General features: G+C 25.9%; 1 protein-coding gene across 2 annotated transcripts; it reads left to right on the plus strand.

Annotated features, from left to right (window-relative positions):
* The first annotated feature begins 56 nt into the window (after positions 1 to 56).
* On the plus strand, positions 57 to 15,654 carry LOC112694026 (PQ-loop repeat-containing protein 1). Of its 2 annotated transcripts, none has more exons than XM_025569361.1 (5): positions 57 to 424; positions 13,442 to 13,700; positions 13,758 to 13,894; positions 13,990 to 14,206; positions 15,276 to 15,654. In XM_025569361.1, the coding sequence occupies exons 2-5, from the start codon at positions 13,498 to 13,500 to the stop codon at positions 15,457 to 15,459; spliced, it is 741 nt and encodes a 246-aa protein (XP_025425146.1). In that variant the 5' UTR covers positions 57 to 424; positions 13,442 to 13,497; the 3' UTR covers positions 15,460 to 15,654. The 2 variants fall into 2 exon arrangements, with proteins under 2 accessions (XP_025425146.1, XP_025425139.1); XM_025569354.1 differs by lacking the exon at positions 57 to 424 and adding an exon at positions 6,799 to 7,488 and having other exon boundaries at positions 15,276 to 15,653.
* Positions 15,655 to 20,269: the final 4,615 nt, after the last annotated feature.

Raw genomic sequence — 20,269 nt, forward strand, 5'->3', positions numbered from 1 at the left:
GTACCAGACGTTTTACGTGCCGTTGTACACCGCGGTGTTATCGTGTGCGTACGGTTTCAATTGTTTATTTATTTATTTATTTTTAATTGCGTTTTGTTAAAAAAAAAAATAATAATAATAATCGCTCCTGAACCGTGCGCGCGTTCAAATTATCATTACATCGGTGTACCCCGACCGACGGCGGCAACGGCAACAGAAGCGATGGCGTCGGTGGCGGTAGCGGCGGCGACGGCGGCGGCGGACGACGGGCGACGGCGACGGCACACGCCAGTCTCGGACTTTTAGCGTAACGCAGTGTCCGCATTACACGCCGTACCTGACAACAGTTGCGCGGCTTTACGGACGAAAAATTGAACGTCACTCTCACATCGTCTCTATGGGCCAAACATTGTATTAGAACCGCACGTCGGCTTATTATTCACTGGTACGTATAGGCAAATCGAATGGTAAAATACGAATTTTATAAGTATCTGTGTGTGTGTGTGTGTGTGTGTGTGTGTGTGTTTTCTATGTCATATACCAATATTATTCTTTGAACATCGTTATCTGCACGTGAACGGTCTTAAATTATTAATTTGCACTTAAAATCCACATGGAGATTGACGTACAGTCAAAACGTATAATATAAAACCATTTGCCGGAAAGATATCGTGTTAACACGTAGGGCACGTGTGTAATACCATTATTGTCGCTGGTACAAAGACGGATCTGTTTTAGAAAAACGATTTTTATCCACGTTTTTGTTATGGAAATCGTTACTGGATCAAATTTACGCGGCGAAACTAGCAATGGTCGTTGATTGCAATTATATCTTGAGATCTCTTCACAAGTTACCTGATTACATTCTATGTACATAAATAATACGTTCATAATAATATTTTCCAACAGACAATTTAAATTACTTATATTTAACCAATTTTTTTAACTTATCATTTTATTATTGATCAATAATATGAACACGTATAATAATACAACTAAAGACATTATCTTATCGGTTTGTTGTACATGCGTGTACAGTTGAAACGAATATTTCTGTTAGGGTAAACTATATTATAAACGTTGAGTGAAGGTTAGTTAGTTGTTAGTAAGTTATAATATAAGTTACCTAGTAGAGTAATAGGAAAAAATACTGTTTAAAAACTGGTAATATTACGCATGCATAGATTAAACCGAGAAAAAACCCTACCTATGACCAAATTTTAAACCCTTTATACTAAAGTATTGTAATTGATGATGAGATGATTCGTCATCAGATGACTCATATATTTATCAACTAAGGTTTCTAGTTTCTAGAAAGCTTTTATTATTCGTTTTTAGAGCAACTAATGTTTTTGAGTAATTGTTTGATCATCGAATGTTATCATAATATAATTCATAATCATAATTTGAATTAATATTATTAATTAATTTCTATTTTTATTATTTTATGTTCCATTTTATCGACAAATATTACAGAATCATTACGCATTTGTTTATACTTTTTGATAACAATGTATTACTATTTACTGTGTTTTATTTGATGAAGTCATAACAAAGAAAAAGAAAAAGAAAAAGAATGGCAATTATTAAATATTATTAGATCAGTTTTATCTCATTTTATATTCGATGGATTATATAAATTCATTATGGATCACACGTAAAATATCAGTGACTTTTACATATAAAAATTTTAATCATCATATTTTAGTCGTGTACTAATTATATTATTAAAATTGTTAAAGCTCACTAATATATATATATATATATATATATATATATATATATAGGCAGGGTCGTCGTCAGGGTGGAGGGACAAAAAACTATTTTTTCCCAGGCCCCAGAAGAAAATTAAAAGGGAACCCTCGTAAAGTCCAGATTGATTAAAAATACTCATCGTTACCTATTTAGAGATTATTGTTATTAATATATTTTACTTAAATACTATTTTTTTTTTATAAAATATTAATAAATTAAATTAAATTAAATTAACTTAAATTTATATGTAAGCGCTATTATATAGGCTACATTTTCAATTATTTTAATTTCTAAATAGTTGTAACTGTAATTTATTATGGTTATTGCCGAAGTGTGAAGAATGACATTATTTTATCCTAATTTACTTAGAAATTCGTTATCGCAAATATCGACGCGACAATATCAAAGTTCTTATTTTCTATTGCTGTTTATAAATTATTTTGGAAAAAATTAAATGTTCACTAGATATTAGTAGAAGTTATTAAAAATTGAATTAATTGTTTTGATGCATTTAAATAACCTTTATTGGTTGAAGTTTGAAAAAATATGTTTACCAACATTTTGCAAATTTGGTACGTATTTTCTTATCATACTCGTATATTATTGTGATGATTGAGGGGCCCCCGAATTAATTTGCTCCAGGCTCTAAAAATCCTTCAGACGATTCCAATTTTAGGGAGTGGATTTATATGTATACAATATAAAAGTGTATAATTTTGCTTGGAGGATTTTGTATACTTACATATTGATATGTCATAACTCATAAACAAAGTTTAGGAAAAAATCTTAAATAATACTATACTTTATTATATTCATATTAAAATTAAAACTTCCATATTAGGAACTAATAACTACAAACCTATTTTTTAAATTTTATTTTAAGAATCTTCGTCTTATGTAATATTTTTGTATAGGTACCTTTAAAACTGAGTGACTGAAAACTAACTTAAGTTTCAAATAAACTAATTTGTATTTGAATGATTTCAAAAATTCTTTCTAACATTTTCCAGATTTTCTCATTTAAATACGATACTCTAGTCAAATCTTTTATTAATTTATAAATTTACCAAAACAAATAATGTATTTTTTATCTAGTGAACAAACTGAAGATCATACGAGTATATTGACAATGAATACTAAGCGACAAAAAAAAAAAAAAATGATGAAATAGTAGTTATTATTTTTCGCTATTCCTTAAAGATGCTTGTGTCTTGACTAGTTGGAAAACATTTGTGTATTTTAGGATTTTTAAAAAAAATACTGATTGATAGGTTAAATTCCTAATTTAATGAATGTTTAAAAATTTAGATAATTTTAGTAATGAGTGTAGCGACGGTGCTAGAGTTTGTGAGGCCCTTGGCAAAATAAATGTTGGGTCTTATAATTTTTATTAATAAAATATTTTAAGTTCATTAAGTTCAGTTAAATCAGAACTGCGGGACCTTAATTATAATTTAAGACGCAGGGCCCTGGGCAACTCCTGTGAATGTGTGTTACATTATACAAAGTAAAACTAATTTGCTTATCGTAAATTAAAGTTGACGGGTTATGTGCTTATTCGTAATTTGATTTTTTCATAATTTCTCATCCATACATAATTAATAAGTACAAATTAGTTGTTTTACATACCTAGGTAATCAAAATTTGTTTTTAAATTTAATTTTTTTTTTTAAATGTTATTATTTATAGAATAATCTCTACGTTTTTAGCATACATTTTATTAGTTGTTAAGTAATTCGTTAAAAAAAAAAACAATAACAAGTTTTATAGTTTTTAACAAAAATTAAATTTCCCGGGTTAATTTGTACATTTTATGATCAATTATTATTAATACATATGGTTTTATTTCTAGCACATTCAGATCTGCTCTAGTTATAAAAACATTCTATGTTCAATATTACATATTCCTTCATATAATGACAGCGGTATGTAGTAGACAACTATTAATAGTTGATATTTTTTATTTTTTTTTTTTAGTCACTCGTTTCTATTATATTATATAGCCTACTGCCAATTGACTGTATTTTCTGATAAAAAATATTCTCTGTAAATTCTAATCGCATTATTCGCATTATACGCCTCTATTCAACTGTCTTCAAAATAGTATCCTAATTTACCTAGTGCAGCAAATAATATCAAAACGAACTCATTGGTTGATTTTATCATGGTTTATTGAATAAGATTATTAAACACAGTATTTATGATTTACGACATAGGTGGATTTTGGGGGGAACTTGGGGCTTAACCCTCCCCCTAAACGTAATCAAACCACACTAGACGTCAAAATAAATTGTATATTTTAATATTTGATACTTATAATTTTTATTTTATTTTGTTAGTATGCGAGAATAATCTGGACTATCGTTATTGGGGAAAACCATATTTTGTAGATAATAAAGAAAATAAAGGAGTAGATTTATATAATTAAAATAAAAATATAAATAAGTAACTATTCAATATTTTATTATTTTATGTTCATATTACCTGTATAAATTTGGTGCCTCAACTAGAATAATGTAGGAGTAGCCACTAGTTAGTAGGTTGAAGCGTCTAAAAATGTCTGTTTACGCTAATGTATAAGACAAAAATGTTAAGCCCCCAAATTATGTGACCAACATAGGCGCACATTGTGTGTGAATTCAGGGGGTGCTGGAATAATTTAAAATATACAGGTCCGTGGGGGACTTTGCCCCCCCTACCCCCTAATACTATAATCAACTGCGTTGCCATTTATTAATCAATATTTAAAAGTAATTATATTATAAGTTATAATAATATGTTATTATCAATAATATATTAAACAAGAATTAATTTCCTGTTTGATGATGCAAATTTTTCTAATATAATTTTCCCATCTATTTTATTGGTAAGATCTCTCTCAATGCTAAGCGTGTATAGCTTAATAAATCTTTCTTGGCCTATACTAGTGCGTAACCAATTTTTAAATCTACGTATAGCTGAAAAGGAGCGTTCACACGTTAAAGAAAAAATTGGAATTGTCATTACCACTTGAACTAGTTTATAAACATTTGGAAACAAACTTTTATTACATTGATTTTTTAAGTCTTCAAATTCAAAGTTAGCTGGTAGACTATTCTTTAAGACCAGCATTTCTGCAGATAAACTAATTGACGATATATTCAAAATAACCTGATGTATCAAAAATATGAACTAGTATATAAAATGTAAATAGTAACAAATAATATTTGTCATTTCGCATACAATTCTGTGTAGCCCACTGGTTAAATATTGCTAAAAACCAACTAATAATCAAAGTTATAAATGGAACATAACTTCGTAGTCAACCGTAAACCGTAGATAATATAAAGTAAGATAATATGATTTTCTATAATATTTTGATTGTTGTTTATAGTTTAATAGTTAGACAAAAAACTGAAACAGTAAAACGTGCAATTATACAATTATACTGTTTTAATCGTGTATTCGTTAACTATATTATATATTATTGTCTATAGTGGAAAAAAAAAATTTCCAACCCAATAAACCACAATAATTTACAATTTATTAATGAAATACTGAAATAAATATTCTAGGAAACTGGGGGTGCTAATTTTAAATAAGGAGGTGCTAAGCACCCTCGATCACCCCCTATGTGCGCCTATGGTGACTAAATATCTACCTATGATTCACGATTTTTGTTATACTAACGCCTCAAAACAGGAACATTTAAAAATTAATATTCATTACGTTTTTCAATACAAATGCAAGAAAAACGTAATCCATTATAAATAAACTGCGTCTTTACTTCGTCGAGGTTGCGATGAAAAATTTTGAACCAATCATACAATTATAAATCATCGGTTTAAATCAATCGATTTGTCAATGTTTTCAACTTTTATAAATTAAAACATAGTCATGCAAGAGTTGCGTTGCCGAAAACGGTCAATGGTTAACGCGTGATGCCGCGGTGACCATACCAATAAGTATATTGGTATGCGACGTGTGTGAAATCTCAGTTTCCGATTTAGGGGAGGGCCCTCCTGTTCTCCTAAAAATGCCATTAAAAGTTGGGATGTTTATAGCTATAACTTTAAGACGGAATTACTTCAAGGATAAGAAATTTAAGAAACATCCTTTTTGTACGGTTCAAATTTATAGTATATTTTAGTTTTATTCGTGTTTTATAATATACAGATACGTCATCATTCCTATAATTAAAATTAATAGTGGCTACGTGGACGCAGTCACTGACATCGCTGTAATCACTCATATTCAATTTGATAAAAACCAATTTAACGTGTTACACGTGTACGCAGTCACTACTAATTTTAACAATAGGAAGGTAGACTAAGGAAGGTACATTATCCTAAAATCAATGGTTTTATCTATTTATTTTAATTTATCATCATTTAAATCAAAGGTTATAAATTTAAATTTAGTTTTTTCATAAATATGTACCTTTAGAATGTTAATAACCGATTTCCTTCCTCCCCCGAGCGTTATCATTGTTTGGATCCGCCCCGGATGTATAAAATCGTCAGGCGAAAGACGGCGTAACCACAAATTAGTGTGTCAACAATATTACATTATAATATAAATAAATATAACTATAATATTGTTGACACACCCCAGTTATTAAATATTTTAATATTTTAGTAATCATAACGTGGATTTTGTACGTTGAACGCATGAACGTTGTTGTTACAAAACCAACTCGTGACGTATCTCTCCTAAAGGCTCAAGAGAAGGTAATTTTATTTTTCAACCCTTTCTCTCTCTCTCTCGGTCGCCTCCCCCAACGACGGCGCTTCCCGGCCGATCACGACGCGCACTTGTCTGATTATGGTCGCAGGCCTTCTCCGTACTCTCATCGGCAACCCGCAACTCGCTCTCACACCCACCCGCACCTAATCATTTCCTTGCGCTCTATTACTCACGCGCACGTACACCCTGTCGCTCAATTTCCCGCGACTCCTCACTCATTCTCTCGTCACTCACTCACACTCTTTCTCTCTCTCTCTCTCACTCTCTGGCGTGCGCGCGCGCCACACACACGCACGCGCATACACGCACCACCGCTACTCGAACGACGACGCCCACCATTCCGCCGAACCCACTCGGGACCCGTCGTCTTTTAGCACGATAACGCGTCCGAGGGTTTTTTATTATTATTATTATTATTTTTTCATTATCATTACGAGATTCGATTTTTCTAAATCAGTTTCTTCAGACGTTGACGTGTTTCCGTGTCAGAAAAAACAGAGAAAAAATAATAAAAACCAAATCTGTCGGTGTTTCGTGCGGGCATGCCTGCCCGTTGGTGGCACGCAAATGTGTAGAAAAATACACTTCGACCGTCGTAAAAACGCAACAACGACGATAACAAAAACAACAGCAACAGCACTCGGCTGCAGCACTGACACTAGTATTAAAACCTATGCACTTACCGGGCCCCAGACTCTGTCTGTTTAATAATTTGCTAATCGTCACCGCCATTGCCAGTTTAACAAATAATACTTCGTGACGATCATCAACAGCTCTCTACATTTTACGTGCATAAATTTCGTTTACTTTGTACCGATACCCTCGTCGTTCCGATCAGTGTTACTCTCCTTTGTCGTTTTGTGTTTACGTTCGCCATCGACGCCACCTATCCTAACCGTTGTCGTCCTCACTAGGTGTCTTCATCACGGATGCAACTTTGCGCAACCGTTTACCATGTGAATTCTGATTGATAAACCACTGTACATCAAGGCAACAGGAACACAACCATCATGAAGTCTTGAATTTTGGGTAACTACCTATTTGTTACCTATTTGTTTATTTTTAAATGTCTTCAGATTGCTAGAACTTTACTTGCGGTTTCATGTTATACCATATCAGTATACATATCATTCTGTGTACGTTCCAAAATGTTCATGAAAATGAGATAATGAACATTTTCATAGTGATTTACAATTGACATAAATTTTTCTTATCCTTTATGTAACATCAATCAGATACATTTCTGAAAGAAGAGTTTGAAATATAAATTACATGAACCTACATGTTACTCCTGTATTTAATATTAAATTATATATGTATTCGAGAGAAATTATTCTCCTATATTTTCTGATTATTTTTGTTCTCTTTAATTCTTGGGCTGGTTTGTAATGTATACTTGTTTCTAAGTAAAATAATACATATTATATTTTATTCATTATATTTGTTAAATCATAATCAATTTAAATATCTATTGTTTAGAATAAAGATAAAATAAAAGTTTTAATTTTAACATGTTATCAATATGATTTTATACCTAATATTTTTAAGTAATCAATTTTGGTAATTATAGTTTTTGCAGAGTTAAATTATTGATAATTTATTAGAATACAAAACAGAAGGCAAAGTTTATCATAAAAATTAAATTGTATTTGTGTTGATAAGTTAAATATATCTACCTTTCTACCAAAATTAAATTAAATTCTGTATTATTACAAGGGATGGAAGAACTTGAATAGAAAGAAATATTTTAATTTTTAACGAAGGGTATTAATTTAGATTTCTATATTTCCATGATAATTTTTAATATAAACAGTTCCAATACTTGATTTTTTTCATATTTAACTAAATGTTTAATATTTTTTTCATTCCATTCTGAGTTTTCTTTGCTTAAAAATTAAAAAAAATGTTTAATTAATTATTATATAATTTATTATCATTATACATTATTTATCTATCTATTTAGTGGTTTAATAAAAAAATAATAAATAACAAAAGGACTTCCTACTTATGTAATATTATTTATGTTTATTTTAATTATAACATTGTTAAAACTTTTTGTTGAACATTTTCAAATGTCATTGAAAAAAAAAATTTCAAACAAAAATGTTAAAACTTTCATCTAGGTATTGTACATATAGCTCCTTTCATTACATTTACTTTAAATAGTTCAAAGCATGGATGGACTGGAGGCACGGGGGATATAAGTTTTACAAACTAGCAAACAAACGACCCGTGTTACATGAACAATTATAGTTTGAGGCCCAAACATACAATTTTTGGAGGGCTTGGTTGGGTATGGCCGCCTACTTGTCCTGCCAGTCCATCCCTGGTTGAAAGTTTTACTTAATGTAGTTATTAAATAAAATCTCAATAACAATTAAAAGCTGTTCAACCCATTTAACTTGCATTTTAGTTTACTACTTTATTAATAGAAGTTTGATACACAACAGTAAAGTAGATCCATAAACTTTAGATTCTTTTGTTTTCAGTAGTATTTGTATTAATAATGTTTTAATTTTTGGTAATTATTGATCATTAAAAATGATTATCTATAGTTATTAAATATAGTTAAATGTTAGTGAAATATGTAAAACAAGTTTTTTCTGACTTTCAAATATTAAAACTAATTTTTAGAACTTATTTAAATTTGGAAAAATAATTGTTTTAGCCTTGCAATTTAGTTATCAAAATTACTCTATCCTGTCATTTGAATTTAACCAATTATTATAATTTTCCATGACATGTATACAGTTTTTTCTTCAATATATTATTACAAAATTCATATCGCAAGTAATAGTTGTAACAAAATAATGGGATGCGAGTTAAAAAAATATAGAACTTTTAATACATTTTCCAACTTAAATTCGAACTGAGCAATAGTAATTCTGAAATATTATGATGATTATTTTTTGATCTATTTAATCTTTGCAATTATGATTGTCTCATAAATATACTAGCATGCTATTGTAAAATAAAATTTTAATCTCTCTCACCTTTCTTCCAACTATTTGGAGTCATCTTTGTCCTAAACTTAAGCAAAATACAATCTTCATTTTTAGAATACTAAAGATTAATGAAAATATTTATTATTATTGTAAATATATGAATTTAAAAAATGTAATTAGTTTTTAAATGTTTTATCTGAATTTAACAGCTTAAGTTACTAACAATAATTTAGATACATAGTTTTTTGAAGTTGTGCATAAAAAAATGTATATACATATATAAGATTTATTTATATTTATTTCAATTTTGAGTAATATAATATTGGTAATAGATGAACTCATTTTGACTTAAAATAATAAGTAGCGCGGTGAACATTTATAAACCATGATGCACAACATACATTTCAATACCTACCCACCCACTTCTTTCCCTAGCATACTATCCTTGAAATTTTTTTAAAAATATTAATTGAAGAAGACTAAAATTATTAAAGATTGAATTATCTACCTACTTATATTTTTCCAACTAAAATTAATATAAATAATACAGAATTTTTGATTTAATTGTTGTATGTTATATTTTTATCAACTATTGTATATTGCTGTGCTGCATTTGTTTTTCATGTTGATGATATGTTATAACTTGGAAATTTGTTGAGTATGTATTTGTTCAAAATCTTAACACATTTAAACCCAACCACACAACCCCACTCACCCATAACATTTTCACCATAAGGGCTGGGCATCATAAAAACCCTTTCATCACGCTACTGTACCAAAGAATACTTTTTTATTTTTTGATAGTCACTTTAAACTTTAATTTAATATAAAAACTAGTGACTAATCAAATATTTATTTAAAATTAAATTATACTTCCATATTTTAAATAGTTTACTATAAATTGAAAACAACAACATTTTTTCAAAATAATTTAATTTTCTAAATTATAATTTTTAATCTTGTTCTAAATTATTTATAACTGTTGGAGTTTTTGTTTTATCTACATTAGTTTTTAATAGTTAAAATGTATACTATTAAGAACCTACAGTGGATTTAGGTCGAACACTTCAGTAATTATAATTATATTCAAAAGTATTGATAATTGTTTTTAAACAATTATCTTGAATATATGTTGTATAAGTTTTCTATCACAATCTATAATACATAATGCACTTAATTATTTACATGTATGATTGAGAAGTTAAAAATTAATTCAATATTTTATTTTATATTTATAATTGGGTAAATACTCTATGAAACAATATAAGGGAAAGTACTGGTTATAACATCGGTTCTTAACCTTTGTGTATTGGTGACCCGAGATATTTACCAAATTTTTCCTACGACCTTTTTATAAATAATATTCAATAACAGAATAAAAAATAACTATTTGGTACTCTTAATTGAATAACATTTTTTTACTCATATTACTTGTATTCATAACAAGTATTTTATATTTTATTTTATATATTACTTGTATTCATAATATTTATTACATTATATTTAAAAATAAACATTTCTTTTAATAATATTGTATTGTTTTATAAATAATTTTTAATTTAATGACTTCCTTGGTCTTGATGTTGCTTTACCAATGAATCAATTTAGAGTTCTTCTATGGAGTTAGTAAGTGAAATACGCATCATAGCTTCGACATCAAGCTTGTTTCTTGATTTGGTTTTGATTGTAGTTAATATCTTTATTACAACATGTAAAAATATTAGTTAATGGCCTTTGCATACTCAAATTTAACTCATTTAATAACGAAAAAATATCTGATAGACTCGCAACTTTTGTCAACCAAATTATATCTTGAAAATAGATGGATAACAGTGAATTTTTTTCTCTTAAAAATACTTCTATTTCAGTTCTTAATTCAAAAAATCTCGTTAAAATTTTTCTCCATGATAACCAACTTACATGAGGTTTTATTTATTATTTATAAGACTTAAAAATAAAAATATTATACTAACGTTTTAAATTTTTATCCGACCCATTTAAAATTATTGGCGATCCAAAATTGGGTCGCGACCCTATGGTTAAGAACCTCTGGGTTATAACACATGAAAAATATTTTATAACAACAAACTAACTTACATTATAAAATAATAATAATATAAATTTAAAAAGATTAAAGGTATAACACAAAATATTAAATTATAATAATACAATTAATTATTAATATCAAGACTTAAGGATATGTATATATTATATTATATTTGAAAACTTCTCTCGACACATAAGAAATTTACATGAATAACAATTTTGTTTGCTGAAGAAATAATTCTAAGAAAACAGTAGTGGAGTTTTGTTTTTTATTGTTATTATAATGAAAATGAATATGAAACAAATTATTTTATTTTGTGGAGTGATTATTAAAATTTAATCCGACCATTGCTAACAGTTCAGTGAAATCTATATTAAATGTATATACAATGTTTTTTTTATTTGATAATCAGCTAAAGCTGTATACTTAAGTTATTTAATATTATAACAAAATTGATTAGACAAATTATATTTTTTGTAAAAAATTAACTGCAAAAAATGTATCAATTTTAAATTAGTATTTCAAGAAATCATTTGACCTTCTTTAAATTTTTAATTTATATATATTTAAATAGATTGGTATGTAATATTAAAATCTTAGAAATCCTACTGAAGATTTAAAATAAAAATATATTTTTTAAATTATTTTAGAGAAATTTAAAAAAATAAATTGAACTATTAGTGAAATAATCAAAATCATTAATTATATATCTATGTAATAAATAAATAATTGTATTATGTAGCATTTTAATAGCACTTTGGATTAAACTTAATTTATGTATTGATTTGTAAATATTGAACTTTTGATGTAGAGGAAAATATTATACTAGTATGAAATTATAATTAAAATATTAGTTTATTTTTGGGATAGGTAGAATTCTATATTCAATTATGCTCATGTACACAAATACTTAGTTTAATGTACAGTTTTAAAGATTTTTGTTGTTATTTAAATATCTTTGATATTTATTTTTGAATACATAAATTATTCTATTAATATACTATACATATGAACAATTAAAAATGATAATGGCAGGGTCGATTTGACTCCCACCGTTTAAGTTGGCATTATAAAATAGTACCTCCCACATATAGTTTGTAATATCATGGGTGCTATTTTATATTGCCATTTCGTTTCTATTTATTTTTATGTGGTGGCCCTGAGAAGGGCTGTTTTCTGTGGTCCATTGTTTTGTTCCGTAACAAAGATTATTTAAATTAAAACTGATGTATATTAAATGTATATAATGTTTTAAGCATTGAACATAATTTATTCAACAATAAAAATGTATGCTTCTTTCTAAGTAATTGAGAAAATTCAGCATTCGTTAATGTTTTTAAATTACAAATAATTATTAACTTTCTTAAATGACCTTGATATATTATCTTTTTGTGTGAATTAATATTTGTAAAAATAAATACCTAATAATTTACCTAAAATATTATTTAAAAATGTTTTGATACTTTTGTGTTTTGTATTATATTTTATAATTAAGTATATAAGTAATGAATTACATATACATTTTAATAGTATTTATTATATACTAATAACAAATTAATAAAAAAAAAACACACATCATGGTAAAACAACATATACCTTGCTTTATTTAAATACTATAATATAAAAGTAATACTATCATATATTATAATGTGTTCAAATTTTAATTGCTTATAAATGTATTTAATACCATTTTCCAGTTTGAAAATAAAATTTTATTAATTTTTTTAATTTTGGTTTAAAATTATTAGTAAGATCTAGGTCTAAGTTTTTGATTTCAGTTTCATATTATATTTATAAATTTAAAATTAACTATGAATTATTAAATACTTATTGTATTTATATTTTTACTTTTGCAATTTTAACAATATATACATTTTTCATGTTTAGATAACTATCTGATAAATTTGAATAAAAATAATTATTTTATAAAATGTTTTTTATTTTTATAACTTTATGTTTATAACATATAATGGGTTATTTTATTTTATAGTATGGCAATCCTCAGGGCGAATTCCAAACACATATTGAATAATTTAACTCATCAATATGGAACCAGTTGTAGAAGAAGTGAGGGACATTACTGTACGAAAAGTTACTCGATGGTGTTGTTCAACAATCATGGTATTTGGAGGCGTAGTCCCTTATATTCCACAGTATCGAGAAATATATATCAAACAAGACGCAGAAGGTTTCTCAATGTATGTTTGCTTAGCACTTTTAGTTGCTAACACTCTGAGAATATTATTTTGGTTAGTATAAATTATAATTTGTTAATGTATTATTTAAAAATCCAAAATTGATTTTAGGTTTGGTAAACGTTATGAGCTTCCATTGTTATTCCAAAGTATAGTTATGAATATTATGATGTTACTTATGATACATTTATGTGTAAAAGTCCGTAACAAAACTCAGTTAATCAGAGGACCAGATAGATATTTTACTGGTATATACAATCTTATAATATTTTTAACTTTACAAATGTATTTTATTTATAAACTGTTACATTTAAATAATATTTTTTTGTATAATTATTTAAAGATTTTGACTGGCATTACTTTTGGCAGTGGACAGACTTTCAATCTTATATCGATTTCTTAATTGCAATGAGTATTTGTCTCTCTGTAATTACTTTCATATTTCTACATAATGTCATATTCATTGAAATAATTGGATTTCTTGCTCTCCTAACTGAAGCCATGTTGGGTGTTCCTCAACTAGTCAAAAATTTAAGAAACCGGTCTACAGAGGGAATGAGGTATACTTTTTTAATTATTTAGTTTATGCTCAATTCTTCAATAAAATATCTAGAACATGACTGAAAACTATTTATACTTAAAAAAAAAAATTAATATATTTTAATCATACCTATTTAAAATTAAAAAAAAAAAGTTCATTAAATTACATTAAGTTTCCGAAATTCTTTATAAAATCATTTTGTACTTATATTGGTTTTTCAAAGTATTAATTTTGCATTTTTAACAATGCCACATAATTAAACTTTAAGAAATCAAGAAAATTAAATTATTATTTTTAAATAATAAATAAATTATAACTACGGTAAATAAATAAATAATATTTATGGTCCATATTGTAAACATTTAAAGTAACTGCTGTATTTTCCATGTTTTGTTTATGAATAAACCATATTAAAAAAAAAAAAAAAAAAAAAAAACTGCAAATAAAATACAAATAATATTTTACCAAAAAGTAATTTTCAACTAAATCAATTTTAGAAGGTATTGTAATTATTGTATAGTTGAATTATAATGATTTTAAGTATAAGAATATAAATATGAGGAATATGTATTTAGAATTCAAGTTGTTTAAATTCCAACAGTACCTTAAGCATTCAATTTTTTTTTTACTTAGTGCATATATAAAAATAAATAAACCTATAAAATTAATAGCGAATTAGTTATTTAAAACACTTAAGTTATCATCAAGAGCAAAAATATTAAAATATGTGTGTAACCATCCTAACCATCTTAATTATTGTTATAAATTCGCCCTTTGTAAACATTTTTAAAGTTAATTCTTAATTTCTATCACAGTCATTTTAGTTTATAAGAAATGTAATTTATAATACTAAGAACTCAAATTAGTTTAATATTTTATTTTTAGCTTTAATTGACTAATGTTATGTTAGTGTTTATTTTAGAAAAATTCCAATTGTAAATTTTTAAAATCTAAATTTAATTAAAATTATAATAATATACTACAAATAGTTAAACAAACTAAATTTGAATCAAAAATATAACCATTATTTATTTTGAAATTTATTTTGAATTCCGAATTTAAAAATAACTTCAAGGTTTGTTTATTAGTGTCACAATGGTATTACTTTGGACAACTGGCGATGCATTCAAGACATGTTATTTTGTAAGTCGCAAAGCACCTCTACAATTTTGGATGTGTGGCACACTTCAAGTTATGATAGATCTGACAATACTTGGTCAAGTAGTCTGGTATCGAAACGAACCTCCCTATAAAATGCCTCGCATAGACTGAAATTTAAATTGATTATGTTGATATAATATTTTTTTGAATTTTCCAAATTCGAATTGTTACTATTATTGTTTAGATCTTCTTATTTTAAAATAGACTTTGATTTTAGGTTGTTAATACTTGTTTATATAGTGAATTTTATTTATTTATTATTGTATCAAATAGTTAAAATTCATTTTTATTTTATGTTAATATATTAAATACATCGATCCCTATAAATTGTATTTACTTAGACTGTTAAAAATAAGAGTATTATGTTAAAATGATCATTTTTTTGATTTTATTTTATAAAAACTCAACAACTAATATGCACAATTACAATTTAAATAAATGTATCATCATCATATTATATTATTTGATAGATTTTTGGATATATATCTTGAAAATGATTTTTGTTATATAGTAATAATTATTTATATTGTATCTACACTCAGTAAATTAGAGACTAGATTGATATATTATTTTAACTTATTTTATGTAATGGTTATTTATTAAATTTATAGGGGCCATCACTTGGTCATATTTTTTATCTAATTACCCTATACCAATAGAATATTAGGTAATATATTTAATTAGTTACTGTGAATAATTTGTTAATAATTTATATTTATGTCTTTGTTATTATTTTTTATTTTACGATTAATGTTATATATAAATCAAATTTAAAACACTTAACAATAAAAACACATTGTTTAAAATTGTTATACTTCTCCGTCTTATTTAAAATGACATAGAAATAATTAGTTGAATTTTATATTTATTACCATTTTTCTTAGTCTTCCATGTGCACAATTAAATTTTAATACTTAAAAATATTTATTATGCTTGCATTTAATGTTTATTATAGAGAGTTAAAATTTGATTTAAATAATATTTGTTATTTATTCAATTATTTTCATACAATATTCATTAAATACAAATTAATATCTATATTCTTATTTTATAGAATATAACATTTCACTATACTTGTTTTGACATTAAGTTTGTACTACTATAATTCAAAATATATAATATTAAAATTTAAGGATAAACAATAAATGTTGCTAGAATCTCATTCATTAATTTTTAACATAATTTATATCTTGTAAAAATTTTGAATAGGATAGTTAAAAGTAATAAATTGGTATATATAGAATTTGTGTGCATTTAAATATTTTTTAAGGTGGAGAAGTATTTGAACAAAATCAATCATAAGTATAATTATATATAATATAATATATATATATATATATATTATAATTATATATGATATCTAACATAAGTGTATTAATCTATCAAAGATTAATTTTATTTATGTATTCAAAATTAATGTTTGTTAATTTAATATTTTACATTTTAATGTTAACTTAATAGTTGCGACCTTGGTGCCTATTCATTTAAGTTACTAAACTATTTTTTAAACACCTATATTTAGTATATAGAATACCAAAACAATTGTCAAACATTTGTGATAGCTTTCGAGTCATTATTAATATTTAAACTTTAAATGTTTTGTGTTTAGTAATGGGTATAAATATTTTATTGAATTAATTTTTATGAATGTAGTATGTAAAAAATGCTTATTATGTATCTGACTGTAATTAAATTCGAACTATGATAGCTTATGGACATGTCTTAATTTAAAAAATTATAGCATGTTTTCATGAATGTGTGTCACTTATATGTTTCATTACATTCATTCTTGTTGCACAAATGTATTATATTATTTTTTCAATATTTTTAAAGTTCTAAATCTATAATGTTTCTGAAATATTGGATATTTCTATATGTATTTTCGTTCATGCTACAACATTGAATTATTTGTTTGATTTTATTTTATTTTTTCATCAAATGGCTGTGTACCTATTAAAGTGATGATGAGTTGTATTTATAAACTTTTTATCAGCCTCCATTTACACCAATTGATATTCTTTTGAAATTTGATGCTTGATTTGATAAAAAAAATTAAAATATTTTACACATACCAATTTATAAAATGATTTACTGTTAAATATACATAATTGAAGGCTTTATAGCCATATCATTACCTCATTCTCTATTAGTTAAAAACTGGCCAACTTCTGAGTCTTCCTTTATTTTTTCATGATTTTTCTTTAAAAATGCACATACATTTTTACATTTATTCTCTTTTATTCATTGTTTTAATTATAAATATTTATTGTTTTTATATTTTATTTAAATTTATCAAGTAAATTAATTTTAAATTTCTTATACTTCATAGTTAGATTATTCAATTAAAGCGATTTTAGTACAGTATCTTACTTTTTCATATTTAACATTATTATTATATTATTAAGATAAATGCGTCATAACAAATCAGTGTTCAACTGTCCTGAATATTTCAAGCTTCATTTATAAATTTATAAATTGAAATCAAAAACATTGTTCTAATTATTTGATTTTAACTTAGCATAATGAATTAGATGTTAATAAAATGTGAATTTTAAAATGTAAGTTATTTAATTGTTAATAATAATAATAATAATGTGTAGGAAGCATAAGATTCAAATCCAAAAAAAAAATTTGTTGTTCTCATTTGCTTAACATAGAAACATATCATTCGTAAATGAAATGCATTTTAGATATTAATTCAATTTTTAAAACTATTAAATAATAATATTTGTTATAATTTTCTCAAAAATATTATATAGATATTAGTGATCTTATCTAAAACCATACAATTAAGTTATACATTTATGTGTGTGTGTGTGTGTGTGTGTGTATTTTAACTCACTGAGCAATTTTTGTGCACGATTATTGGAAAATGTGTTAAGCAATAAGTTGTGATTATTATATTATGTATTTCTCCAGAAAACTAAACTTCAAAACACCAATTTATATATTTTGTCTAGAACATGTATTCATTTGTATTACGACAATCGCATTTCGACGATTTTTTTTATTAATTATTTTTGAGGATATTATCCTCATTAAAATAAAAAAAAAAAAAAAACAACAAAAATTCGATATTATAACATAATAACGAAATCCGTCCTATTTTAATTTTGTTACTAGGCGCATTTTCAACAATAAGCCACCAGGGCATTGTTATACACACATCACCTATATTCTATGTACATGATTTTTATAGCATGACATTCTGCGATAATTGCACATCATTCGTTTTATTTTCACTTTTAGTCATGTTATAATTTGTTAATATTGTTATTGAAATCGCTTTCAGTATTTGTAATCCCCTAATGTGATTATTTCGCTCGCTGGCGTTTAAGTCTGCGTATTTTCAATATTTTTTTAATTCCATTTACGCTACGTTTTTTTTTTATTCACTCAATTTTACACTTGATGTTATAGCATGCATAGATACACTAACTCAGGCGTCAAATCATTTACCCGAACTACGATACGGTAGAAACATACAACCATAAGCTTTGTATAGATACTTGTATTATCACTATTTATGGCGTACCTAAGTTTTTCGTAATGTTCGTTTAGTTTGTGGTTGTTTTTCGTCGTATTTACCATCCCTTGCCGCCATAGCAGAAGTTTCTCTGATGGCTTGTAATACCTTCAAAAAAAAAAAAAATAAAATAAAATAAACGATAAATATATGCGGTTAATATTGTGACGTGCAGTATAATATGCCATGTATGTAAATGTAACTGTATTTCGATATATTTTATAATAGTTTTTTGCGTGACATCGTTTTCTCGTGGCAACTGCACAAATTTGTTTTTCTCGAACATTAATCTATATATATATATATTATAGATTTTACACGTTAGTATATAGGTACATTATATGTATAAAAATAATAAATTTATACCAGTCATAAGTACAATAAAATATTTTAAGACAATACGGACAAGAGTTTAATATGTTTTATGTTTAAACAATTTTTGTTCAGAGATGATTTTTACACTTTTAATTTTTCTCTCATCTAATCATTACTGTCTTTCTTTCTCTCACTCTCACACTTGACCATTCATACTTTACTAATAGACACCTAATACAGTTAGGGGTTTACGGTTTAAATTTCACAGTTCCGTTGGTATTCGTTTGATCTAAATAATTTTAAATCGCTTTAAATCTTTAAAACTTCTTGTCGAGAAATACAACTTCTTTTACCGAGTTTTGAATTCTTACGCTTGCAATTTGGATTATTTATTTAAATTTATTTAGTTTTCACATTAATATAGTAAATAACCCTAATAAGTTATGTTTTTTATCATGAATTCTGTCGACGATTCGGTCTTTGTACGGACGTTACGTGTATCACTCTCGAAGAAAGTCTATTACTCATAGTTGCAGAACATATTTTAAGTAATTTCACTGGATGGCACTTCAATATAATTGTCTACTAGAATAACATACAAAGAAAATCAACTTCTGTCATTTCGGTTGTTATGAGATTATGTTAGTGACATGATCACCCACCACAGAGTAGCATTCAATTATCACTGGGGGGCACTAGTGCACTTACTTTGTATGTTAAAATATGTTCTACATGGTTGATATATGTACATGGTTTAGAGTTTGAAATTAAAGCAAAAATAGAATACTCTGCCAAATTGTGCGCGTCATTGGCATCTACTTTATTATAGTGAGTATTTTAAATAGATCTCCGTTAGATATATGATATATGATTGTTTTGTATACACACATGCTACCTACCTAGGTATATATATATATATATATATTGTGTTAGTTAACACGTTTTGTTTTGTGTTATGTTTTATGTCAATGTACACTATTATTCATTACTTTTCTGTTTATATAGGTAGTATATATAGTATATGTAAATGTTTACCGAATTTAGTGTATTATGTAACTAAACTATACTAAATAACTGAAA

Source organism: Sipha flava, unplaced genomic scaffold (genome assembly GCF_003268045.1).
Source record: "Sipha flava isolate LNK unplaced genomic scaffold, YSA_version1 0_pilon_pilon, whole genome shotgun sequence".
Lineage (NCBI taxonomy): Eukaryota > Metazoa > Arthropoda > Insecta > Hemiptera > Aphididae > Sipha > Sipha flava.

Coding starts and splice junctions, on each gene's coding strand:
- LOC112694026 (XM_025569361.1), top strand. CDS start 13,498: ATGGAACCAGTTGTAGAAGAAGTGAGGGACATTACTGTACGAAAAGTT. Junction 13,701..13,757: donor ACTCTGAGAATATTATTTTG/GTTAGTATAAAT, acceptor AATTGATTTTAG/GTTTGGTAAACGTTATGAGC. Junction 13,895..13,989: donor ACCAGATAGATATTTTACTG/GTATATACAATC, acceptor AATTATTTAAAG/ATTTTGACTGGCATTACTTT.